We start from the raw sequence: 27,580 nt of genomic DNA on the forward strand, positions 1-27,580 counted from the left end.
GTTGCGGAGCATGGGCTCTAGGCACGTGGACTCAGTAGTTGTGGCACATGGACTCAGTAGCTGTGGCTCGTGGGCTTAGTTGCTCCACGGCATGTGGGATCTGCCTAAGCACTGCACCACCAGGGAAGCCCTTCCACTTTTAAAAAACCATTTTCATCTGTTTATTTTCAATCATTATCAGCCATTGCACATTTTCTCTCTATAGAATAGCACAGAAGAAATCACAAGACTTCATCAGTAGGCACCTCAAAGTGAAAGCTTATAGGGAACCCCAGTATCAAAGAAGGGGAATCCACACACTTACTAGTCCTTCACCCAGCAGCATCTGCACTGCTGGGGAAACGGAGACTCTCGTGCCGAGAGCCCATGCCTGTTAAGACAGAATCTGCACTTCAGCAAGATTCCAGGTGATGTGTGTGAAGGACCAAGCCTGGGAAGCGCTGCTCTGGCCCCGGGGAGCTGCAGCTGGCATCTGCAGAAGCTGAGTCTCTCCATCGCTGCACTGAAACTTGATTCAAGCCTAGTTTCTGACTCCAGAAATCTGGGCTTTTCCCCCAACGAATCTCTCACTTTACACTCCCGATGACGGTCATTTCCCCTCGGCTTATAAACGTATTCAAAGTCTTCTCAAGGTAAAGACACAAAAACCATTTCCCCAAAATCAAAGCCCCTGACCCAGCCACTTGTCTCTCCTCTTTCCCACCCAGGTGGTCTTAGGAAGGAACTTCAACTTGTGGACAGAGTTGTGTGCATCTGTTGTACATTTCCTCCTGTACATTTACTATTCGAGTGGGACCTTTTAAGGCTGTCTTCTACTGACCCGTCGTAGAATTCCAAAGTGGCGACCTGGCCCTCCGCCATCATAATAAAAAGAGCTACTATTTATCCAATGTCTGTTATGTTCAGACACTGTTTAAGTGCTTTACATGCATCTTTGATTTTTTTACTTAAATTAGATGCTTTTGTAATTTCTATGATATTCCCCTAACTCCTTGTGTAGCTACCTGGCTAGTCCCTCTTTTGAGACAGGATAGGTCTTTAAATCATTCAAAATAGCCTCCGGTCTCAGCCTCTTATAAATTTTCAAAACTCATCAATTCTCCTCAATAGAGTCTCATGGTATACTCCCCAGCAACACATAAAAATTCAATGAAAATTGAGCCTCACTGTTTAAAAAAATGAGAAGAAAAAAAGGCTGCATTCCATGGAGAACACGTTCCATCCAATGAATAATTTACTGAACGACCATAAAACGTCATTCAATATTCTTGATATGCTCATTTTCCAGGACTGTGAAATTTGATTTAATGAGGACAGCTTCCTTTATAAGATGATGGTAAAGGGAATCTCATAACGATTATAAAAATCTTCAGCATTCCTTGAAACGTTTCGATCCCATTACTCCCACCCTCACTAAGTGGAAAAGAAAACTTGGACCAAATCTGCACCTTGACCAAGGACCACAACCCAGACTATATCATTAATACTTTTCTTTACTATAAAAATATAAAAGGTAAATGTTTATCATTTGTAAAAAATAAAAGTTTACTCATTACAGTGATAAAAGCTAACGCTTTCGGGAAAATGTGCTACGTGCTGGTCACCCCAGGCTCCATCACTCTCAGCAAACCAGCCCATTTCACGGAGAAAAGTGAAGCATTGAGAGGGACACTTCCACGAATCCCCTTTCACACCCGCCTATACACCGGAAGCCGGCCCGTGTGTTCTCATTTGCTACCTCGTCCTGCGACACGGAGGCACGGTCCTTTACTGCCACGTCAAACCTTCCTCACATGGTGCAGTGGACGCCACTGCTGTTTCAGGTCACGTGCTTCTGCTGGTCTCCTCTCTCCTCCAGCATCACACACCCTCTCTCTTCAGGACAGTTCCCATCTGCTTAGACTACGGGATGATTTCTTCACCCCAAACGTGATGTAATGTGGGGTTACCCTGCTCAGCCCTTCACCCACAACCTTCCACAGCGATCCGTGCTCTCTGAAATGTTCTCATACCCCCTCCTCTCTCCGTCTCTCCCTACCACTCCTCTGGAACACATCAATCAGGCTTTCTCTGCAGCCACCCGCTAACTCTGCTCCTGTTAAGGTCGACCGTGACCTGTGCATCACGGTATCCAGTGACCAATTTTCAGACCTCCACCGTCCTGCAACTGATCACCTCTTCCTTCTTGAGAAGCTGTTGCCATGTGTCCTTTAGAACTCCACCCTCGCGTGGACCTTCTCCCATCTTAACAGCCCCCGCTTAGTCCACCAGCAGGACTGATTTAGGACATAACCCATGAAGCTCTTGTCCCTCTACCACTTCATCCAGCTTCATGACTTTAAATACCATCTATCCACCATGACATTTGTATGTCCAGCCTGACCTCTCAACTCCAGACTCATGTATCTATGTACCCATGACACATCTCGAGAGGAGGTCTAATTTACGTCTCAGACACAGCATGCTCGACACCAAGCCTCTGGTCATCCTTTCTCCACCCCCTCCCCCGCCCACAAAACCTGTGCCTCTCACACACCCCACTTGTCAGTATCCGCTCAAGGTCATGCCAGCTCCCTCCCCCAGCTGTTCATGACAAAGACCCCGCCATCACCATCAACGCTTCATTCCCCCGATTCGTCTCATGCAACGTGTCATCAGATTCTGTCGGCTCTGCCTTCAGAATATGTGCTGCCCACTTCTGCCCACCTCCACCACTGCCACCCTGGACTAACCCACCAACATCTCTCTTCTGCTCAAGCACTCATCCTGTACAAGTAAGAAGAACCTGTGCTTCTTACCCACCAGTCATACACCTCAAGAGCCATCCTGGTGCCGCCCCCCTCAAATATGAACAACTCCCCTAAAGGGAGGACTCAGGAGCCGTACTATAACTTTCTCAGGGAAGATATTCCAACAGAGCAAACCTTTTTAATAAAAATTGAGTCCCTCTTGTACACTGGACCTTAATTTAATGGACTCTGAACGATTCACTAGTTGACTCTTCAAAAGACTAGAGGTGACTGTATCATGAACCCCATGGTGTGGCACCCAAAGCCAGCTTTATTCTACTACGTTCTGGTATATCCCCACCCCCCAGGAAAGAAAAGACATGACTACGTTCAAAAAACAGCACCAAGGTCCATCTCCACTTGTCCCTTGACAAGGATACTGTCGTCAGGTCAGCTGTCGTTCTGGGACACTGAAGCAAAAGATGGTATTAAATTCTACGTGCTTGTCCTTCCCCCGGCATGCGAACATCGGGGCAGGTTACATCCTTTTCCTGTGTAGCTCTCATCAGCTTCTTTCAGTAGCTTTAACTCTTGCAGAGACATTCCCAGACAGGTGACGGCTCTGCCTGAGTTCCTGAAGCGATGCGTTCACTTAATACCCGAGATTTGAAGACGTGACACTGGGTTGTGGAGCGGCGGAGGCAGGACAAGTTTTGACAGCAAGAAGAGCAGTGTGATACATCTGACGCCTTCGTTTCGAGGTGTCTTTCCAGTCACGTTGGAACATCCCACGGCCAAAGAGACCCTGTAGTAAGTACTAAGGAGCCGTGTTCTTCCTTCAATTCCTTGAAGTACCTTTAACTAACTATGATTCTGCCTCATCAAAGCTTCCTTCTCATTTGAGAGTAAGCCTGTTCACACACAAATGGTTGGACCAACAATTTTACAAAAGAGATAGGCTCATTCATGGAGCAGGGGTAGACAGAGGTGTATGGGATGGAGGACAGTGGGAAAGAAACGTTAACTAGAAGGCACACCCGCTCGATTTTAGATCTTACTCCTCTGCCTCTGAACCATGTCGTCTTGGGCCAATAAAACATTTTCTCCTTGTGTGCTGATTTCACTGCCCATAAAGTTCGCCTAGTAAAATTCAGACCTAACTTCTAAGAATTGCTATGAAATCAAATGGAGTCATATGGGAAAATATTTTGAAAAGCAAAAAGCACAAAGAAATGGATCAATAATGCCATCTGTGGCAGAGTGAAAACCTCTTTTTTATTCCTAATTTCACCCTGACCAGGACTGGATCGATGAGAATCCAGGCTGATCGAATGACAAGCTCAGTATCAACAATGGATGCTTCCCTCACTGACTGACCCCTGACGCACGTGAGGTCTCAGCTTTCCATGACCCTTAGTGCACATTTCATACGGCCAAGGTTGACATCTCAGCTGACATCCTACTAGGGTGGGGATATTATGAAGTCAAACACATCAGAATTAAAGATGGGAGGTGTTTCATCAGCAAGAAGGCCATTCCTAAACGAAGATGTATCAGGTGTCATCAAAACTAAGACAACAGGGGCCTTCTCTGATGGCACAGTGGTTAAGAATCCGCCTGCCAGTGCAGGGGACACAGGTTCGAGCCCTGGTCCGGGAAGATCCCACCTGTCGCGGAGCAACTAAGCCCGTGCGCCACAACTACTGAGCCTGTGCTCTAGAGCTCGTGAGCCACAACTACTGAGCCTACGTTCTAGAGCCTGTGAGCCACAATTACTGAAGCCCGCGCGCCTAGAGCCTGTGCTCCACAACAAGAGAAGCCACCGCAATGAGAAGCCCGCGCACCGCAACAAACAGTAGCCCCCGCTCGCTGCAACTAGAGAAAGCCCACGCACAGCAACGAAGACCCAACACAGACAAAAATAAATAAATAAATTTATCTTTTAAAAAAAGAACGAAACTAAGACAACAACAGCTGTAACACACGTGACTATTTTATATACCGTTAACAAGGAGAAAGGACATGTTCGTTTATAATTCAAGATTACATCAGTTGTAAGAAAAACACATTTAAACATGGGAAAACATGCATTTTATGACTAGTACGAAAAACTGTAATAGTTTATCATGTTTCTTAAGGTTTTATAAAAGTAAGAGGAAGGGGCTAATGGCTAGTTAATAAACTAAAGCAATGAAGCGCAATCTATCTATGTCTCTATCACGGAAAATAACACGTTTCGTAAAAGGCCACATGAGAAATCATCCCTTGTGAATCAGAGAAATCATCCCTTATGATTCAGATCTAGGCTTGAGAGACACCCATAACCTTGGGCTGTCATTTATCCCAAACATTAAAAGGTGAACAGAGTGTCCTGATACTCTGTGTACCAGAACTGCCTCTTTTTTCTGTAAGCTACATCAGGATCCCAAAGGGTTCTTGAGACAAGATGTTTATCTTAATTTGCCCCCAAAGATTCATACTGGAGACTTTCCCAATGAATGCTGATGGTGACTTTTGTCAGAATTCATACGTTATCCAAAGGCAGAAAACATATTCTGGAGTGAACCCCTATGACGAGTTAATAAATGTGAAAAATTAAAAGAAAAAGATTCCTGTTCTAATATACTTAACTATGTCATTAAAAAAAATAACACTGTTAACTCTGCCATCAGCCTGAAAAAGTAGCAAAAGTAGAACTGTATAGATAGTCATATGAGAAGTTAAAGAGATCAATACATGAGGAGGCCATGAATGGATTCTAGGTATGTTATGATTAACATGCCCCTGAAAATCTTTTCCACATAGCAGAACTTCATGACTAAAATTACCTAGAAAATACTTTCTGTCTAGAAATTGGTGCTGGTAATACAGACTAAGGAATCGTGACAGTCTGAATGGTTAGGTAGGTTGTGTGATATCATTATGACTGTGGTTCTTCTTAGAGCAGGAGTTGGAACACGCTTTCTTTAAAGGGCCAGACTTCCTGTAAAGTTTCCACTTTGTGGACCATATGATATATCACAACTACCCAACTCTGCTGTTGTAACACAAAAGCAGCCGTACATGATATATAAAAAAAAAACTGGTTTGGCCAAGTTCCAATAAAACTTTACTTACAAAAACAAGAGGCAGACCAGGTTTGCTGTGTGGGGTGTTGTTTGCAAGCTCATGCCTTAGAAGATAAAGCTCAGACCATCTTGCAAATATACACATGGGGCCAAAGATATCTAACAGTCTAGTTGTTTCTGTTGGAGCAGAATAAAACCTGGAGTCCTTCTGGGTCTGAACTCTTACCAAGGGAAAGCTTAGGTTCCTGACAATGTGAAACTTGTATGCATTCTTAATACATAATGTGGTAACCAGGGGCATGGACGGGTCTGTCTCAATGAATGACTAGCCTGAAAAATACTGAAACAGGGATGAGTCCTTTCAGGATTCAGTCTGTTTAAGCATAATAATCAGACATTTACTGCAAAATAAAACAGAAGCAAAAAAACGCAGAGCGAGATAAGAACACTCGAAGCAGCTAAAATTGCATATTAAGGCTTTGAGTTATTGGACCAGCAGGCTGAGGTCTCTCCACAAAGTCCCTCACATTAACTGGCCTCTGTTTTCCCCACCTTTCAAGTTCCAATTAACCTTTCTGCCAACAGCAGATCACAATTTGTACACACGAGTCCCATTTTAATAAACCGATGTGGTTCAGATGTCCTCACGGTTATTTCAGAGAGAACGGCAATTACAGAAGCCCACTATCACATCTGGAATTTCAGGGAGAAACGTTTCAATTATATCTCCCTTCTCAGGGGTCAGATGTAAAACTATCAACACAGAGTCAGTGATATTAAGGGATAATGTGTTTACCAAGCGAACAGCAGGGCACATCTTGTTCCTCTAGATCCTACAGCAGCATATATATGTACAGCTTGTGTGCAGAACAGAATACAAAATAAAGTAGGAGTGCACTTTATAGAATGCAGGAGACACAGGGATGGCCTTATTGCCCTTGCCTTTGCACAGATTCATCAGTTTTGTTTATTGCTTGTTTGTTTCCATTTCTGATCAAACTTCTCTGTTCTATGTCTCAAGGGACCTGAATCCCTCCACAGCCTAGAATGAGCCCCACCGAGTCATGACCTGCGCTGGTGTAATCACCTCCGTGTGTATGTGTGTCTGCTTCTAACCAATAGAATATGGCCAAGGTGAAGAACTGTCACTCCTGAGATTACGTTGTGTTATATAAAATTCCGTCTCAGCAGACTGGAAATCAGGATTCTGGCCTTAAAGAAGTACATAGCTGTTCTGTGACCTGCCAATGAAGGGGGCCACATGGGGAGGGACCACAGGCAACTTCTAGGAGCTAAGAGCGTACTCCAGCCAAGAGTCATCAAGGAAACAGGACCGCAGTCCTACAACTGCAAGGAAGTGAATTCTGCTGACAATTGCAATGAGCTTACAAGCAGATTCTCCTACAGTCGAGCCCCCAGATGAGAATGCAGCCCGGCTAACACCTTGATTACAGACTTGACAGATGCTGGGCAGAGAATGCAGTTAAGCTGTGCCCAAACTCCTGACCTAAAGAAACTGTGCTGTGTTCAGCCACTAAGTTTGGGGGTCATTTTTTATGCAGGAAGAGGTAAGTAATATAAAGAAACATTCATGTGAATGGCAGGTAAGCATGTTTCCTGGGAAAGTTTGGATTGGATCCCTAAAGAAGCGTGAAGATGTTCTGGAAAACCTGAAGTGTAATAGGTCAGCTCCCTTGAGGGAGGGCAGAAGCCATGATTTATGCTCCTCTGCGTCATCTCCAACGTCCAGAAAAGGGCAAGATACAAAAAGACATAGGAGAGCTCTTCTATCTGATTTGACACTAAGTCATTAGCTTAGCTGTGCGTGTCAGTAGCAGAGCAATTGGCTATGTAACTTCAAATACCTGCCAGTCCTACGTATTATCGCATTTTGAAGTTCACGACTACAAAGTGCTTCCAAAGACTTCCCTTATGGTAAAATCCTCAGCCCCCAGGTACTTCTGGCAACAGATGTCATTATGTAAGAGTCTGCAAATCACCCATATTCCAGCCAGTCACAAAATGCTGAGTAGAATCTTTTGGAGCAAATTAAAACTGAGATTAGGAAGATCACGTATTGATTACGTTAGCAGTTGAGAAACACTTCCATTCTAGCTTTCCAAAACAACACTAAACACTTTTCTAAAATAACCCTGTAACACAGTGAGCCCCTGTAACCGTCCAAGGGGAATCCAGCCACAGCAGCACATGGACATGGGGAGAGGGGTCAGAGATGGAGCTGAGAGGCAGTCTTGCCACCTGCAGTGGGTGAGCCATGTGACTTGATAATTTCCAGCTTCCCAGGCTTCCACGCTTCCACACACAGCTCTGTGGACTTACAGTGTGCCCTGCTTATCTCCATGCTTGTCGGGAAGGTCAGACGGTATCAGGACTGAGGATGTATTTCACACACCTTAAAAATGATGGAGCTGGGGCTTCCTTGGTGGCTCAGTGGTTAAGAATCTGCCTGCCAATGCAGGGGACACAGGTTCGATCCCTGGTCCAGGAGGATCCCACATGCTGTGGAGCAACTAAGCCTGTGCGCCACAACTACTGAGCCCACGAGCCACAACTACTGAGCCCATGTGCCACAACTACTGAAGCCCACGCACCTAGAGCCCGTGCTTCACCACAAGAGGAGCCACGGCAGTGAGAAGCCCACACACCGCAACGAAGAGCAGCCCCCGCTCGCCGCAACTAGAGAAAGCCCGCGCACAGCAACAAAGACCCAACATGGCCAAAAATAAATTAATTAATTAAAAACAAACAAAAAAACTGATGGCGCTGTTATGACCCCAGGCCCACAGGCATGTTTGCAGAATGGAATCTGTGTGCCCTCCAAGGTGAAACGCAGGCAACAGGACCCCCTTGGCAACTCCCGCACGGGGGTGGGACCAGACCACTGTGTCTGTTTGGAGAAGCTCGGTAGTGCCCTACCAGCCCCCCATTCCACTCACAGAAGCCCTGCAGCGTCGTTTCCCTCTGATGCCGCACGGGCATGTCTGCTGGCGTTCCCTCGCCACCACCCTCCACGGTGTGGCTTTGGTCCCCAGAGTGGACTCTTCCAACTCTTGTGCTCACGGCCCTTGCGGGCTTTCCGACCACTCTTACTCTGAGCGGCCACCGTGCCGTCAGCCTGGCTGCTTCACGGCAGGTCCCTGGGTCCCTGGTTTGCCCTGGAAGAGACAGTGCAGCAAAGCAGCCCTCCCCCTCTTCAGCACAACTGATGATTTTAGACAGTGGTGGTCTGGGACAGCAACGCTCTATCATCTACCCGAGAGCACGGGGAAAGTACGGTGCCTTCCATACGGGAAAACGTGGGCAAGCCTCAGCCCAGAGTATGGGCTGCCCAGAGGGTGAACAGCCAGGGGAAAATCTCTGAGAAACCCCACCACTAATAAAAGGGCGGCTTCCTCCAAAAGCATGAGAATCATCATGCCGAGAATCGCCCACAGAAGAGCCATAATGTGAGGTGGGAGGAGGGCAACGGCTGGAACCCTTCTTCACTGGTGATTAACTAATAATGGAAGCAGCGGGTGGCTAGGTTTTAAGAAGTCTCGAGAATTTTTTTAATGTGAATTTACACACACATGCACACACACACACACCTGAAGGAAAGTGAACTTCCCCAGCCCCAGAACATGATGCCCTCCCATGCCAAGGACCCACTGGCACGTGGTCAGCCTGCAATTGCGTCCCGAGTGTCCGTGGCTGTGTACGGGGCCTCTTACCTCACAGAAGCTCTGGCACTGCTGCTTCCGCAGGTCCCAGGACACCTTGCAGGGCTCCAGGCACTAGGAGAGATGAACAGTGAAAACCAATCAGTAAACACGGGAAAAAAACAAAGCCCAAAAGGAAAGAACCCGCCTGTGCACACTCCTGACTTCTCAGGGCCTACTTTTCCTAGTGACTTTAGGAAATCCAATTAATCAGCAGCTCATCGTAACTGTGTGTATCCTAGGAATCCGAGACAAGAGCATCATGACCGAGCAGGGACAGAAAGACATACGTTTCCACACAATCGAAAAAGGAAAGCTGCAGAGTCTGGAGGCGACATGCAGGAGAAGCAGGTGTATTCCCTGTCAGGCACAGCAGTTTGGATATTTAGTTTTATTCAGTAAAAAATAGTTTCTAAAGGTGGTTGTTACAGATGAATTTTTTCCTCATCAACCTTAACGATAACTTGCTTTTAAATTGACAACATAGGGTTTTTTTGAATATTCTTCTGTAAGTGACTGAAGTATTGCATTAAATATATGTATATGCATATATATATATATATATATCACACCCATTATTGTTAACTTATGTGTTTATCTCAGTGAATCCAGCGGCATTCACATTTACCCAGTTTAATTACTCTATTAAAATGTATGGAGTAGCCTGAATATGAGACTCTCCCATAAGAGCTTCAGAATACAGTTTGAATACATATATGTAATTTACATATAGGATTTAATAAATCAAAGGTAATAGCCAGGATCCACTGTTCAGTAACAACTGTAATAATAAATAATATATTATTGAATGAACAAAGTATATATACGTGTAAATGTAGGTTTTATATACATACTACTATATATAACGTATAATTATAACACTTAAGATATAGTACTATATATACTATCTATATAATATATTGTAATAAATAAGAGATAACAGCCAGGCCTCATGATTGAAATTAAAATCTTACATTCATATGAATGGATATTTGATTCTCCAAATTATATTTTAATGCAAATTTTAATTAGTACAAATTAATCATCTCGTAGAGTTAAATGACAGTTATCTAAATACTGGCATACCCTGGTTCCCATAAGCTCATGATTATTCTATGTATCTGACTTTCATTATTGATAAATTTTCCAGTTGATATCAAAATTCTCAGTTAAATTTCAGACATATATAATGTAGAATTCAGAACATACACCTGTATTATATTTTCACTTTACTTTCTAGCAACATCCCTGTTGTAAAATAAAGATACAGTTTAAAGATGAACTGGAAGACTCTATGGTGAAATTTACTTTGCAAATGTCCACTGCTATTTTTTTCAAACAAGAATGCATATATGAAAACAAACTACTGACTGTATCAACTGTCAGTCTGTCACAGCACTGCTCTCAAAGTGTGATAAATGACCAGTAATATGAGCATCACCTTGGAGTTCATGGGAAAGGCACTAGGTGTACAGAGTCTAGCAAGTTCTCCTGAAAATCTTGGTGCTTACGCTAAACTTTAAAAAGAACTGCCTTACTGTGGTAAACATTTCCCAATATATGTGTGTATCAAACCATCAGACTGTACACTTTAAACTTACACAACGTTACATATGTCACTTATATCTCAATAAAGCTGGGGGAGAAAAAGAACTGCTGTGGAATTTGATGAAAACAGGGTCTGTAATGGCTCTTTCTTGGTTCATGTGAGTATCATTTAAGAATCAGTCTACTGCTTGTGAGAATATTCTAGATTTTATATGCTTTAATGTTGCATATGAACAATTCATTTTTAGTTATTTTAATTAAAAAAACTTGAGCTCGTCAATGATGCTTTTCCAAGACTTATATAAGCTTGTCCCAAGTCTATTAGTGTTCACCTCTTCCAAGCATGTTCTAAAACAAATGTACAATTTTTCACCAATATAACGATACTAAAAGAATACCATTTTTCTAATAGCAATGGAATAGTTTAAAACTTGTCTACCTTACATAGTTCATGAGCTCCCTAAAGAGTGAGTTTTGTTTCCTAAAGGTACATCCAATGCCTTACCCCACAGAGTTACCCTTATTTGTTGCAAGACATTGGCTCCCAGCCTAAAAACTTTACTGGTCATTTAATAAATACGCTTAGACCTAACTCCTTCTCAAGACTACTTGAAATGAATTAAGTGGCACTCTTTAAAATACTTTGCAATTTTTTCATTTGAAGAAGTGGCCTACAACGGAGCAGGACCGCACCACAAGACCTGGGGAGTTTTCACGGACAGAGGCTCAGCTACTTACAAGTTAAGTATCTGTCATTTCACTCGGGAAACATCCAACAAGCATTTATTCCATATAAAAACTGTTCAGTGCCATGTGGCTAAAAATGTCTCAGAATAATTATGTGATTCTTGCTTTCTGTCGTTGCTGAAAATGTAAACTATGAAAGCAAGATATTACATGTATACAGTTGCATTTTCATAACTAGAGACACGCATGAGTGCATTAAAAAAGTCAGTCCTCTGTGATGTCCATGATTCCAAATAACCATATTCCTGACAACTTGTGGAATAAATGCCTTATAAAAACTAGATACCATTTACAAAAGTGGGCATATTTCTGAAATGCTAACAGCAGCAATACGTAATGCACTTGTCTTCTTGTTAATCCAGAATCGCCATCTGTCAAGTCTAGCATTGGTATATACAATTCATTTAAAGTTCTATTTTAATTGCACGCTTGCCTCATTTCTAGTCACCACTAATCAGTAGCAGCTGAAGATACATCTCAAAATGCTACTAATGACAGCCAACATTTTCTTTTAGTAATCCTCGGTGAAAACTACCTGACAAGAACAGCCTAGATGTAAACATTTATGTAAATGTCGGCACGATAAATTTTCCAAAGCTTTATTTCTTTACGGTGCTACTGGCCAGGTAAAATGATTTCAACAAAAGCCAAAGAGGAAAAAAATGACAGCCATTTCTCTCACACTTTGAACAGGAAGAAAACACTTTCTATTTCTCCAAGTAATAATAATAATAAAGTACTGCCAAAAAAAGGTAGTCGTAAAACTCGCTTCCATGTGTGAAGGGAGTAGAAGAGAAGTAATACTACAAGCAACAACTGCAACTCTAAGGGCCGTGATCACACACTGCGTCAAACTACAAAAACAAACAGACAAAAACAGTAATCAAAGTTAGTATTTTAGCAAGTGCTTTAGCCTTTCAAGTTTTAGGCTGATCAACTGTTTGAAATCATTTCCTCCTAGGCTACTGCTTCAAGCCCAATGAAGAAAAACTTCACACTTCAGAGAAACTTAAAAAAAAAAAAAAAAAAAAGGTTGAGCTATCAATTTTTTTTTACTTAATCTAGAAAGATACATTCACAATATCACTTGCTCAGATGATAATTGTATATTAAATTTATATTTTTTAAATGTTCAGTAATAGAGATTGGTTCAAGATGGTGGAGTAAAAGGACAAGTACTCCCTCCCTCTTGCAAGAGCAACAGAAACACAACTAACTGCTGAATAATCATCGACAGGAAGACACTAGAACTCACCAAAAAAGATACCCCACATCCAAACACAAAGGAGAAGCTGCAGTGAAACAGTAGAAGGGGCGCAATCACAATAAAATCAAATCCCGTAACCGCTGGGTGGGTGATTCACAGACTGGAGAATAATTATACCACAGAAGTCCACCACCAGAGTGAAGTTCTAAGCTACATGTCAGGCTTCCCAACCTGGGGGTCAGGAAATGGGAGGAGGACTTCCCAGAGAATCAGACTTTGAAGGCTACTGGGATCTGACTGCAGGACTTTAAAGGTCTGGGGGAAACGGAGACACTCTTGCAGGTCACACACAAAGTAGTGTGCACATCGGGACCCAGGGGAAGGAGCAGTGACCCCACAGGAGACTGAACCAGACCTACCTGCTAGTGTTGCAGTGTCTGTTGCAGAGGCAGGGGGTGGCTGTGTCTCATCATGAGGACAAGGACACTGGCAGCAGAAGTTCTGGGAAGTACTCCTTGGTGTGAGCCCTCCTAGAGTCCTCCATTAGCCCCACCAAAGAGCCCAGGTAGGCTCCAGTGTTGCGTCACCTCAGGCCAAACCCAGCCCCACCCATCAGCAGACAAGCGGATTAAAGTGTTACTGAGTTCTGCCCACCAGAGCAACAGCCAGCTCTACCCACCATTAGGGACTGGCTCTACCCACCACCAGTCCCTCCCATCCGGAAACTTCCACAAGCCTCTTAGGTAGCCTCATCCACCAGAGGGCAGACAGCAGAAGCAAGAAGAACTACAATCCTGCAGCCTGTGGAACGAAAACCACATCCACAGAAGGATAGACAAGCTGAAAAGGCAGAGGGCGGCTCTGTACCAGATGAAGGAACAAGATAAAACCCCAGAAAAACAACTAAATGAAGTGGAGATAGGCAACCTTCCAGAAAAAGAATTCAGAATAATGACAGTGAAGATGATCCAGGACCTCGGAAAAACAATGGAGGCAAAGATCAAGACGATGCAAGAAATGTTTCACAAAGACCTAGAAGAATTAAAGAACAAACACCTAGAAGAATTAAAGAACAAACACCTAAAAGAATTAAAGAACAAACAAACAGAGATGAACAATACAATAACTGAAATGAAAAACACACTAGAAGGAATCAATAGCAGAATAACTTAGGCAGAAGAACGGATAAGTGACCTGGAAGACAGGATGGTGAAATTCACTGCCATGGAACAGAATAAAGAAAAAAGAATGGAAAGAAATGAAGAGAGGCTAAAAGACCTCTGGGACAACATTAAACACACCAACATTCACATTAAAGGGGTCCCAGAAGGAGAAGAGAGAGAGAAAGGACCCGAGAAAATATTTGAAGAGATTATAATCAAAAACCTCCCTAACATGGGAAATGAAATAGCCACCCAAGTCCAGGAAGTGCAGAGAGTCCCAGGCAGGATAAACCCAAGGAGAAACATGCCGAGACACATAGTAATCAAATTGGCAGAAATTAAAGACAAAGAAAAATTATTAAAAGCAACAAGGGAAAAACGACAAATAACATACAAGGGCACTCCCCTAAGGTTAACAGCTGATTTCTCAGCAGAAACTCTACAAGCCAGAAAGGAGTGGCATGATATATTTAAAGTGATGAAAGGAAAGAACCTACAACCAAGATTACTCTACCAGGCAAGGATCTCATTCAGATTCAATGGAGAAATCAAGAACTCTACACACAAGGAAAAGCTAAGAGAATTCAGCACCACCAAACAAGCTCTACAACAAATGCTACAGAAACTCCTCTAAGTAGGAAACACAAGACAAGAAAAGGACCTACAAAAACAAGCCCAAAACAATTAACAAAATGGTAATAGGAGGATACATATGGACAATTACCTTAAATGTGAATGGTTTAAATGCTCCAACCAAAAGACACAGGCTCACTGAATGGATACAAAAACAAGACCCATATATATGCTGTCTACAAGAGACCCACTTCAGACCTAGGGACACATACAGACTGAAAGTGAGGGGACGGAAAAAGATATTCCATGCAAATGGAAATCAAAAGAAACCTGGAGTAGCAATACTCACATCAGATAAAATAAACTTTAAAATAAAGAATGTTATAAGAGACAAGAAAGGATACTACATAATGATCAAGGGATCAATCCAAGAAGAAGATATAACAATTACAAATATATATGCACCCAACATAGCAGCACCTCAATACATAAGGCAAATGCTAACAGCTATAAAAGAGGAAACTGACAGGAACACAATAATAGTGGAGGACTTTAACACCTCACTTGTTAAATGGACAGGTCATACAGACAGAAAATTCATAAGGAGACACAAGCTTTAAATGACACAATAGACGAGATAGATTTAATTGATATTTATAGGACATTCCATCCAAAAACAGCAGATTACACTTTTGTGTCAAGTGAACACGGAACATTCTCCAGGATAGATCACATCTTTGGTCACTAATCAAGCCTTGGTAAATTTAAGAAAACTGAAATTGTATCAAGCATCTTTTCCTACCACAATGCTGTGAGATTAGAAATAAATTACATGGGAAAGAATGTAAAAAACACAAACACAAACACATGGAGGCTAAACAATACATTACTAAATAACCAAGAGATCAATGAAGAAATCAAAGAGGAAATCAAAAAATACCTAGAGACAAATGACAATGAAAACGCAACGATCCAAAACCTATGGGATGCAGCAAAAGCAATTCTAAGAGGGAAGTTTATAGCAATACAATCCTACCTCAAAAAACAACAAAACTCTCAAACAATCTAACTTTACCCCTAAGGGAGCTACAGGAAGAAGAACAAACAAAACCCAAAGTTAACAGAAGGGAAGGAATCATAAAGTTCAGAGCAGAAGTAAATGAAATAGAAACAAAGAAAACAATAGCAAAGGTCAATAAAACTAAAAGCTGGTTCTTTGAGAAGATAAACCTTTAGCCAGACTCATCAAAAAAAGAGGGAGAGGACTCAAATAAAATTAGAAGTGAAAAAGGAGAAGTTACAACAGACACCGCGGAAATACAAAGCATCACAGTAGACTAACAAAAGCAACTCTGCCAATAAAATGGACAACCTGGAAAAAATGGACAAATTTTTAGAAATGTATAACCTTTGAAGACTGTACCAGGAAGAAAAAGAAAACATGAACAGACAAATCACAAGTAAAGAAACTGAAACTGTGATTAAAAATCTTCCAACAAACAAAAGTCCAGGACCAGATGCCTTCACAGGTGAATTCTATCAAACATTTAGAGAAGACCTAACACTTCTCAAACTCTTCCAAAAATTTGCAGAGGAAGGAACACTCCCATACTCATTCTATGAGACCACCATCACCCTAATACCAAAACCAGACAAAGAAACCACAAAAAAAGAAAATTACAGACTAATATCACTGATGAATATAGATGCAAAAATCCTCAACAAAATACTACCAAACAGAATCCAGCAACACATTAAAAGGATCATACACCATGATCAAGTGGGATTTATCCCAGGGATGCAAGGATTCTTCAGTATATGCAAATCAATCAATGTGATACACCATATTAACAAATTGAAGAATAAAAACCATATGATCATCTCAATAGATGCAGAAAAAGCTTTTCACAAAATTCAACACCCATTTATGATAAAAACTCTCCAGAAAGTGGGCATAGAGGGAACCTACCTCAACATAATACAGGCCTATATATGACAAACCCACAGCAAACATCATTCTCAATGGTGAAAAACTGAAAGCATTTCCTCTAAGATCAGGAACAAGACAAGGATGTCTACTCTCACCACTCTTACTCAACATAGTTTTGGAAGGCCTAGCCACGGCAATCAGAGAAGAAAAAGAAATAAAAGGAATACAAATAAGAAAATAAGAAGTAAAACGGCCACTGTTTGCAGATGACATGATACTATACATAGAGAATCCTAAAGATGCCACCAGAAAACTATTAGAGCTAATCTATGAATTTGGTAAAGCTGCAGGATACAAAATTAATGCACAGTAATCTCTTGCATTCCTGTACACTAACAGCAAAAGATAAGAAAGAGAAATTAAGGAAACAATCCCATTCACCATTGCAAAAAAAGAATAAAATACCTAGGAATAAACCTACCTAAGGAGGTAAAAGACCTGTACTCAGAAAACTTTAAGACACTGATGAAAGAAATCAAAGGTGACACAAACAGATGGAGAGATATACCATGTTTTCGGATTGGAAGAATCAATGTCGTGAAAATGACTATACTACCGAAAGCAATCTAGAGATTCAGGGCAATCCCTATAAAATTACCAGTGGCGTTTTTTACAGAACTAGAACAAAAAATCTTAAAATCTGTATGGAGACACAGAAGACCCGAATAACCAAAGCAATCTTGAGGGAAAATAATGGAGCTGGAGGAAGCAGACTCCCTGACTTCAGAATATACTACAAAGCTACAGTAATCAAGAGAGTATGGTACTGGCACAAAAACAGAAATATAGATCAATGGAACAGGATAGAAAGCCCAGAGATAAACCCATGCACTTACAGTCAACTAATCTATGACAAAGGAGGCAAGGCTACACAATGGAGAAAAGGCAGCCTCTTCAATAAGCGGTGCTGGGAAAACTGGACAGTTAACATGTAAAAGAAAGAAATTAGAACACTCCCTAACACCATACACAAAAATAAACTCACAATGGACTAAAGACCTAAATGTAAGACCGGACACTATAAAACTCTTAGAGGAAAACACAGGAAGAACACTCTTTGACATAACTCACAGCAAGATCTTTTTTGACCCACCTCCTAAAGTAATGGAAATAAAAACAGTGGGACCTAATGAAATTTCAAAGCTTTTGCACAGCAAAGGAAACTATAAACAAGACGAAAAGTCAACCCTCAGAATGGGAGAAAATATTTGCAAACAAATCAACGGAGAAAGGATTAATCTCCAAAATATATATAAACAACTCATGCAGCTCAATATTAAAAAAACAAACAACCCAATCCAAAAATGGGTAGAAGACCTAAATAGACATTTCTCCAAAGAAGACATACAGATGGCCAAGAAACACATGAAAAGCTGCTCAACATCACTAATTATTAGAGAAACGCAAATCAAAAGTACAATCAGGAATCACCTCACACCGGTTAGAATGGGCATCATCAGAAAAGCTACGAACAACAAATGCTGGAGTGGGTGTGGAGAAAAGGGAACCCTCTTGCACTGTTGGTGGGAATGTAAATTGATACAGCCACTGTGGAGAACAGTATGGAGGTTCCTTAAACAACTAAAATAGAATTACCATATAACCCAGCAATCCCACTACTGGGTATATACCCAGAGAAAACCATAATTCAAAAAGACACATGCGCCCCAATGTTCATTGCAGCACTATTTACAATAGCCAGGTCGTGGAAGCAACCTAAATGCCCATCAACAGACGAATGGATAAAGAAGATGTGGTACATATACACAATGGAATATTACTCAGCCATAAAAAGGAACGAAATTGGGTCATTTGTAGAGACGTGGTTGGACCTAGAGACTGTCATACAGAGTGAAGTAAGTCAGAAAGAGAAAAACAAATACCGTATATTAACGCATATATGTGGAACCTAGAAAAATGGTACAGATGAACTGGTTTGCAAGGCAGAAATAGAGACACAGATGTAGAGAACAAATGTATGGACACCAAGGGGGGAAAGTGGTGGGGGTTGGTGCTGGTGGTGGGATCCATTGGGAGATTGGGATTGACATGTATACACTAATACATATAAAATAGATAACTAATAAGAACCAGCTGTATAAGAAAAATAAATTCAAAAAAAATTCAAAATAAATTCAAAAAAAATAAATACAAAAAAAATCAAAATAAATCTGATTAAAAAATGTCCAGACCTATATGCTGAAAACCCAAAATACTTCTAGGTGAACTTAAAAAAGAAATAAAGTGAGAGATATGTTGTGTTTAAAATAAATAAATAAAAAATAAAATGTACCGTAATATAAAACATGTTCCTACAGCATTCCACTCGTGGCATAGTGAGTGATGAGACTTTGTGACATTTACTATGTTGACTACAATATTCTTATCATTCGTTTGCAGCTCAATAAACACCTGCTGAATAAATTTATTGATAAATTGAAATGTTTTCCTAACCAGTACTTAGGACTGGGATACCCAAGTACTTCCAGAGACGAAGCAAATAATGAGGAAGAGTGAAGGGGGTAAATTTTGGATAACTGGGATGACCAAAAGAATGGGAAACTGGAGAGGTCAGCCAATATCCAGGGAACAACTGCTCTTTACTGCCTTCTGGTTGTCTTCCAGAATTGCCCGACACTCAAACTTTACAGAGAAGCCAATGATGCAGAATTTATATAAACCCTTCCAACTTTTAAATATATTGTACAACACTGTACAGGTTTTTTTTTATTGTAAGTAATTTATATCATGATATACTAGAGGGAATCCCCTGGTGGTCCTGTGGTTAGGACTCCACGCCTCCACTGCAGGGAGCCCAGGCTTGATCCTGTAAGCCGCGTGGCGTGGCTAAAAAAAAAAAGACAGTAGGTAAATTTTTTAAATTGCTCTACGTAAGTGGTTCCGAAATGGGAGTGATTTTGTATTCCCAGGGGACATCTGGCAATGTGTGGAATCATTTTGTTGTGATTAAGGGGAGAGGTACTGGCTTCTTGGGGGTGAGGCCAGGGCTGCTGCTTAAACATCCTCCAGAGAGCACTCACATGATAAAAAGTGATCTGACTCCAGATGTTAACAGTGCCAAGGTTGAGAATTTTTGAACAACATGCAAAGGAACCACAGTAACAGAGCTGGTCCTGAGAAACAACTTCCCCAGGATGGAGGAGTAAATGCTACTCAGGACGATGACCTGCAATCATGGAACAATGCTATAGATTTTGGCCACATTCATCCTTCTAAAACACGGTTTTGAAGATGTGAGGTCACTGATACAATTAGTCAATAATTATCGAATTTAACCTAAAGTACATGGTTTTATATTCGAAACGTCTGGTCAACCAGCAAATCCTGTCCAACCAGCTCCTTCAACCTCCTGTGAATTGCTTCCAGCGAAGCTGGTTGCTTTTCTGTTCCCCCAAAACAAGATCCTTTCTAATTCCACTCCGTTATGATATGTCTTCCTTACAGACAAGCTATTCCGTCCTTCTCCACTCAGATCAGTAGCTGCTTGAAACCATCTATTTTTGGCCATTGCTGTCCCCACAGCGCACACTGATTTGCCCTCTCTGCAACCATGTAGCATTTAGAGTTCCCCCCAAGAATTCTCACATTTTTGACTGATTTGTGGAGCCTATGACTTGTATTAAAGTTACACTACCTCCAGATCCTCCTGAGGAGGGAATATGTCTGCTAACCCTTTTATAATCCCTCACAAGGCATATGGAACTGAGCCTGCAAACAAGAGAACAGATTATAAAAAACAAGCCATGTGCACCATGGAATGGAAAGCCTTGGTTTCAGCCCTAACTTGGCCATGTGTCTAAATCTACAAGTGAGAAAATCACATTAACTATCTAGCCTCAGCTCGATCATTCAAATATGAGAACGCAGTCATTCATGTTAACTTATTAGACTATTACTGAATGTGAGAGAATCTTTACAGATTTATGGAGCACGTTTAAAATGATTTGTTCCCTGAAGCCTCATAACAACAAAACTACGGAAGTGTGTAAAATTAGGTACTATTATTCTCACATTTTAGAGAGAGGAAATTGCAGTTTAGAGAGGCTGAGGAAACAAAGCAAGCGACTGTCGGGGAGGCTATGGGAATCGGAATTTGGAGCCATGCGTTGGCACACTCCAAGGAATGTTATTTCCATTATAAAGCACTGCCCCATTTACGCCACATGCTACAAGAGCTTACAGAGATGAGATATGTGGCAGGGATTTGGAAACTGAAGAGCGGTTTGCAAATCTATGAGATTACTAAATTACTATGACCCCAAGGAGGATTCAGCTCCAGAAGGCCCTAGGTGCTACAAATGCCAAGGTATTTATGTATCCCACAGACAAAGAGATCGCGCTCTTCCGAGCCAAAGTACCGACAAAGAGGAAAATTATTGATATTGCTTTGGTGAACTACCATCTGGACAGTTCATCACAAAGTTCCACACCTTACACGTAACCCAAAACTTTCACGCCAAAGTACAGAAAAGGAAATTATATTACCTAAGTGGCGATCGTAAAAAATTCCGAGGCAAAGAGGTTTCCTATAAAATTCAAATGTTCACACATGCCCAATCCTCACGGAAACAGAACCCGTAATTACATTATGCTAAGTAGACAGAAGCCACGTTAAAACACAGCAGCCAGCGTGCCAGACTTTCCAACCTGTTCAAATGAACTTCTGCTAAATCAATGAGTGTGGATTCGTTCCTATGTGCTAAGCACTCGTCGACTCACCAAGGTGGGGGAAATCTGGTCGAAATTTGTTCCGCCTTGAGGCTGTCTATAATCTCCATGGGAGAAAAGCAGGCAAATAAATCAGTCGACAGCAACAAAGTATAAAATAAGTGACAGAAGAATAAAGTCCTATAAGAAAGCGAAGAAGTGGTATGTTGTTCCACATGGGATAACCGGAGAGGGTCTCACAGAACTGAGGGCTCATGGATTAGCTTAGAAGAATGAAGAGGACCTGATCAATGGTAAATAGACTTGGGGCCTGGACAATGTCGTAGATATGCGGAGTGTGAGAGCTAAACAAGAAGACGCAATAAAACACAAGGCTGGGAAGATGGCCCTTGGAATTCAATGAGAGCCACTGACAGTCTTAGAAAGGAGTTGCTCGCCCCATCTGTGCTTAAAATGACTTGAGTGTTAGAATAGGAGATGGATCACGGAGGCAAAACACGCAGCAAATGAAACCAGAGCAAAAGCTTTTACAATTTCTTCCAAACCTTCTCTCCAGCACTTCTAGCGCCAATACGCCATTTGGATGGAAGAGGACATTGGGTGAAAGGAACAGAAAAATCAACAACCTATGAAAGGCAATGTGGGAGAAGTGAGAATGGGAAAGGCACCCAACTTTCTAAGCCCAATCGGAAAGGAGCCGACTGTGTCAGTATGACGGAGGGTGCAGGCGAAACAAACACGGGGCAAGAGGAGGAATTAAGCGTTTAACATGATGAGTTTGAGCTGTCAAGTGGATATACAGGGAAGGATGCCCACCAAGCTATTGGAATTATGGACACACAGTTCTGGAGAAAGGGTGAAGCTAATCACGAGCATTTACGGGTTTCTTTTCTCTTTCTTTCTACATCATTCATTCCTTTCTTTCATAAACATGTGCTGAACTCCATCACCACAGCGTCATGCTAAGTGATGGGTCTGTTAAACTTATGAATTACACACACACACACACACACCTGCCTTCAAGTTCTTCACAGTCTAGAAAGGTAAACAAGGCATGTTCACTTTTAAGCGGAAGTCCAAGATACATGTCAAGAGGAAGCAGAGAAAATATGAACCTGGCATGTGAAGCATTTGGGGAGCTGGGATGTATGAGAGCTAGGATGGCAACACTGAGGCAATCTCACAGTTCAGCAAAATGTTTTTGTGTGACCTATCTTGCCCCCTCTTCTGTATTTGTGCCCGGGGAGACTGAAAAAGAAGGGAATGGAACATATTGGTAGGCAGAAAAAAAGGATCAGGTGGAGGGGGTCTGACTGAAGACGTAGGAGAAATGGGAAATAATCAATAGATCCAGGTCCCAGAGGATGTGCCGGGGTTACAACATGGAAACACAGAATTTTAGAAAGGCAAGCATCTTTGATGGCATCTAACCCTACATCTTCCAGATTTGGGAACTAAAACATCTTTACAGGAGCAATGGCTGGGTAGCAGGATTCAAGTCCAGGGCTCCATTTGTGATTGGACACAGACCATTCAATTCACTGTTGAGCTTAGAGGATGTAAGAATCTGGAGGCAGAGACACACAGCAATGGTCATGAGAAGCACATTCTGTCCATAGTTTTCCAGTGTGGTGAGAAAGTGCTGATGGCTAGATGTGTGTGCCCTTCTAGGGGCAATTCTGGTGACTGAACTTGAGAGGTCCTGAGTTGATAGACAACACAGGTGAGGGACACAGAAACTGACGATTCCAGCCAGGTCTGAGGTTTCTGATAGATGAAAGAGTAACATTTGCCCAAGAGGATTCTTGCAGAATAAAAACTTTAATGACCACATTTTTAAATGCCTGTATGTAGTAGGTACTCAGTGAATGAGATTCCCTTCCATTTCTAGAAGACCAATAAGGAGAATTAATTTTAGTTCTTTCATATTTCCCTGATATCTACCTTTGTTTCTTTTAATTAAAGAAGGAAATAAATCTTCTTTTAATTCTAGTCTCTCAAGCATGTTCCAATAATTGTTTCAAAAGTGCCAATTTTTTGCCCAAATTCCAACAGCTATGGATGGGTGGGGTGGCATGTTCTTGCGTATGTGGCCGGAAGGTGGAATCAGAAGGAAAATTCTGAGACTAGAGCACCGTATGTTTTATAGGACATATGGTATGCTCTCACACAAAAAAATTTTCTGTTGACTAAAAAAAGGTTAAATAGTGATTTATATATATTTTTTGCATGACGTGGGCCTCTCACTGTTGCGGCCTCTCCCGTTGCGGAGCACAGGCTCCGGAAGTGCAGGCCCAGCGGCCATGGCTCACGGGCCCAGCCGCTCCACGGCTTGCGGGATCCTCCTGGACCGGGGCACGAACCCGCGTCCCCTGCATCGGCAGGCGGACCCCCAACCACTGCGCCACCAGGGAACCCCAGTGATTTATATTTAATTTTTGTCTAGATGGTTGCCTGGACGTAAAGAATAAATTTGGGGTTCCGCAAAAAAAAAAAAAAAAATCCACTTTTCATTTCATACAGGTATACACTCATAGCATATAATAATGCCAGCAACAGAAGTTTCCAAAGACCTCTTCTGTTTTCTGAATTAATGGCAGCAAGTTTCTCTAGGAAACTGTAGATCTGTTTTTTAGATGGAAGTGGTTTTTCCCCCAATATATTTCCTGAAATATGTGCAAATATGTGTCAAAAAGTGTACCGTGTCTTGCCAAAATAATGAAATCTTTTGGCAGTCAGCCCACGGAAGTACAGCTGAACGATAAGCAGAGCCTACACCCGAGAGGAATCGGCGTGCCAGCCCAGCACAGGGATGTCACACCTCAGACATCTCACATCACAAGTCGACTTTCTCTGAAACACTCAAAGGGTATTTACTCTCCTGCCACGATGCTTATCAAGGAATCTGGGCCTCATTTTTATCACAACTACTGTTCACAATAAAGGGAATTCTAACATCAAGAGCTCTTTTAATTTCAGCGAAAGTATGTAGAAACAAACAAACAAAGAACAATTAAAATGGAAAAAAGAAACGAATCGAGGTAGTAGTTATCAGAAAATCATCCTGTCACTGTCATTCTTTCTCATACCGTTATGCCCATCATTCAGTCTCTTGAAATAGATCCGTCAGGGGATTCTGTTTCATTAAAGACCAAACAGACTTTCTTAGCAACCAGATTTTCCACCTGATCATCTGCTATGGCATTTTGGCATAGTACTGAAGTTCCAAATAATAGCCCACGGTTACTTCTCAAATGAAAAAGATACTATGTATACCTATATACATGCCTGTAACTTATATAATATTGTGCATCAAATATAGTTCCATTAAAACTTTTTGTAATAAAAAGCTTTTAAAAATGAAGGTAAAAAATATTAATAATGAAGAGAAAGTGACAACTTTACCGTGGAGAAACCTGGAGATAATACCTTAACTAAGTGATGAAGGATACATCTCCAGGAACAGCGAAACCCGCCTGGTGTGCCCCTGATGTGATACACTAGTAAGAACAAAGCACCACCATCACGGAGGCAGTGTCCTGCCCAAAGGGCACAACCTGAATTGAACCGTGAGGACGTATCGGACAAATCCAGAATGAGGCACCTTGTACGAAGCAACAAGCCTCTAGTCTTAAAAAATACCAACATCGGGAACTTGTTGGCGAGACGACGGAATAGAAGGACGCGAGCTCACCCCTTCTTAGGAAAACACCAAAATCAGAAAAACAAAAACAAACAAACAAAACCACTGGAACCTACCAAAAAAGACCTACATCCAAAGACAGAGAAGCCACGACGACACGATTCCTTTCTAAGAACTGGTCTCTCATCTTCGTATCTGTGTGGTCAGTATTGGCAGGACTTCAAATTTACCCACATTAAAATGCATATTATTAGTTTCAAAAACAAAAAAAATACCCATATCATGAGAGGCAAAGAAGGGCTGAGGACTGCTTCCAGATGAAAGGAGAGTAAAGACATGTGACAATTAAACGCAAAGCATGCTGATGGGCTAGATGCTGAATCTGAGAAAACAACGCCAGACAGGACAGTATTCACACAATTAGTGAAATTGAAAATTCAGACCAAAGGTGAGACCTTAAGATTACATCAATGTGAAATTCTCTGAATTTGATTATTCCACGGCAGTTATGCAAGAGATGCACGCTGAAACATTTAGGCGTAAAGAGTCATGATGTCTGCAACTTACTTTTAAACGGTTGGGAAAAAAAATAACAATGGTAAATGCACACCTACACCTATATCGATCCATCTAGAGAGAGAGAACGTGATAAAGCAAATAAAACTTAACTGGTCAATCTAGATTGGGGTCAGAAACTAGAAACCAGGGACCAAATCTGACCCACCATCTGTTTTTGTAAATAAAATTTATTGGAACACAGACACACCCATTCATTTATGTATTGTCACTGGTTGCTTTTGTGCTACAATAGCCGAGGTGAATAGTTGCAACAGTTTGTATGGCCAAGAAAGGCAAAAATATTTATGTCTTTGTCAGAATGTTTGCTGTACCCTGATCTAGATGAAAGATATATGGAAGTTCTCTGTCCTATTCTCGTAACTTTTCTGAAGTGTTCTAAATGAAGTTAAAAATGAATAGATCAAAACAACAAGGTCCTACTGTACAGCACAGGGAACTATATTCAATATCCTGAGATAAACCACAATGGAAAAGTATATAAAAAAGAATGTATATATGTGTATAACTGAGTCACTTTGCTGTAGAGCAGAAATTAACACAACGTTGTAAATCAACTATACTTCAAATTTTAAAAAGTGAACACATCAAGTAATCTTAAAATTACTCAAAATCACAAATTTTCTTCAGCAGGCATCACTGAAATCTATTATGGACATAGACCTATGGGCAAAAGGTGATTTTAAAATTAGTAAAGCAGTTATAAACAAGTTGTGGGAAGAAATGGAGACTTGGAGACAAAGGCTTGAGACCCAAAACCTCATAGTGACTGAGGGGCACGTCTTCCCACAGAACGGTTAACAAAAACCGACTAGGCTCTGCAAAGTTGTATCTAACAGGTTCTATAAACAGGTGGTTTAAGGACAGCCTCAGGAACCCTGATGGCGCTGAGACTGGAGCAGCCCCGTCATCCTGGAGTCCCAAGGTAATTCCACGGGGGGGGGGGGGGGGGTGCGACGACCCCAATCATCCCAACCCCTTGTCTCGGTTTCTGATTATAAACACAGGAAATGAGTTCACTCAGCCCTGCGGTCCAATTTGCCTCTGAAAATGTCCCTCCCTCCTTTGTACTAAAGGAACCATTCTTACAACATCAAAGCAAAACGTTTCTCACAATGCAAGTAGGAAATGAGTATAACCTACTTATTTTGCCGTTGCAAACCATTCAATGAGACGTCCTGCATAATTATCAGCTTCCAGTAGTGTTTGCACATGCTGCCTAAATTCATACCTAAATTCTAAAATCAGCAGAATCGGCCCACCCCTATTACACATCTAACGAGGAAAAACCGACCCTGGTGTTTGGCCAAGGCAGGGATGTAACAGAAGGGTGTGTTCCATTTCCTCATCCTAACTTGAACATTTCCCTAAAGACACTTGAGAATGGGCCCTCAGTGGGATATGGACTGCAGAAGCAGACAGCCCAACCAAATGAGGTACACGACAAGACAGCCTTTCCTCTGGGAAAATTAAAAACGTATATTTCATCAGGGCGCTCAGCAAATCAACAATGGCTGGAGAATATTATCTCTACGTCATTTCAAAGCCAGATATCTCCCTCTCTCTCTCTCACGCATGCACGCACACGCACGTGCGCGCGCGCACACACACACACACACCCCGTTTTTTATTATAGTTTGATTACAGGCATCTGTGTCCTTTGCAAGCTATCAAATCAACGACTCATCTTTCTCCAATATTGACCCCCAGGTAATCAGAATAAGTTGGGAAGCCTGTCTCCACCATAAGTCAGACTTCAGAGACTGAATTAAGAACCGTCTTGCGCTTTCATTCGGTCAGATGCTGCACAGCTCAAGAGGAGTCCCTGGTCAGAGCGTCCTGCGGGTTTAACCAGCCAGGTCCCGCTCCCTCGTGAAAGCCAGAATGTAATCTGCACGGCATGCTTCTGCCAGCATGAGGCCCGGGTT

The 27,580-nt window shown here is 41.8% G+C and overlaps 1 protein-coding gene across 1 annotated transcript in view; it reads right to left on the bottom strand.

Moving 5' to 3' along the window:
- ANOS1 (anosmin 1) overlaps positions 1 to 27,580 on the bottom strand; it is a gene marked incomplete at its 5' end in the record, with an annotated part of 180,795 nt that overhangs the window by 66,927 nt on the left and 86,288 nt on the right. Inside the window, one exon of the mRNA XM_082681202.1 lies at positions 9,529 to 9,591. Within this exon, the coding sequence (XP_082537328.1) occupies positions 9,529 to 9,591 (63 nt within the window). The remainder of the gene's footprint in view (positions 1 to 9,528; positions 9,592 to 27,580) is intronic.

The sequence above is a fragment of the Grampus griseus genome, assembly GCF_964374135.1.
Source record: "Grampus griseus genome assembly, chromosome: X".
In the NCBI taxonomy this organism is placed as follows: domain Eukaryota; kingdom Metazoa; phylum Chordata; class Mammalia; order Artiodactyla; family Delphinidae; genus Grampus; species Grampus griseus.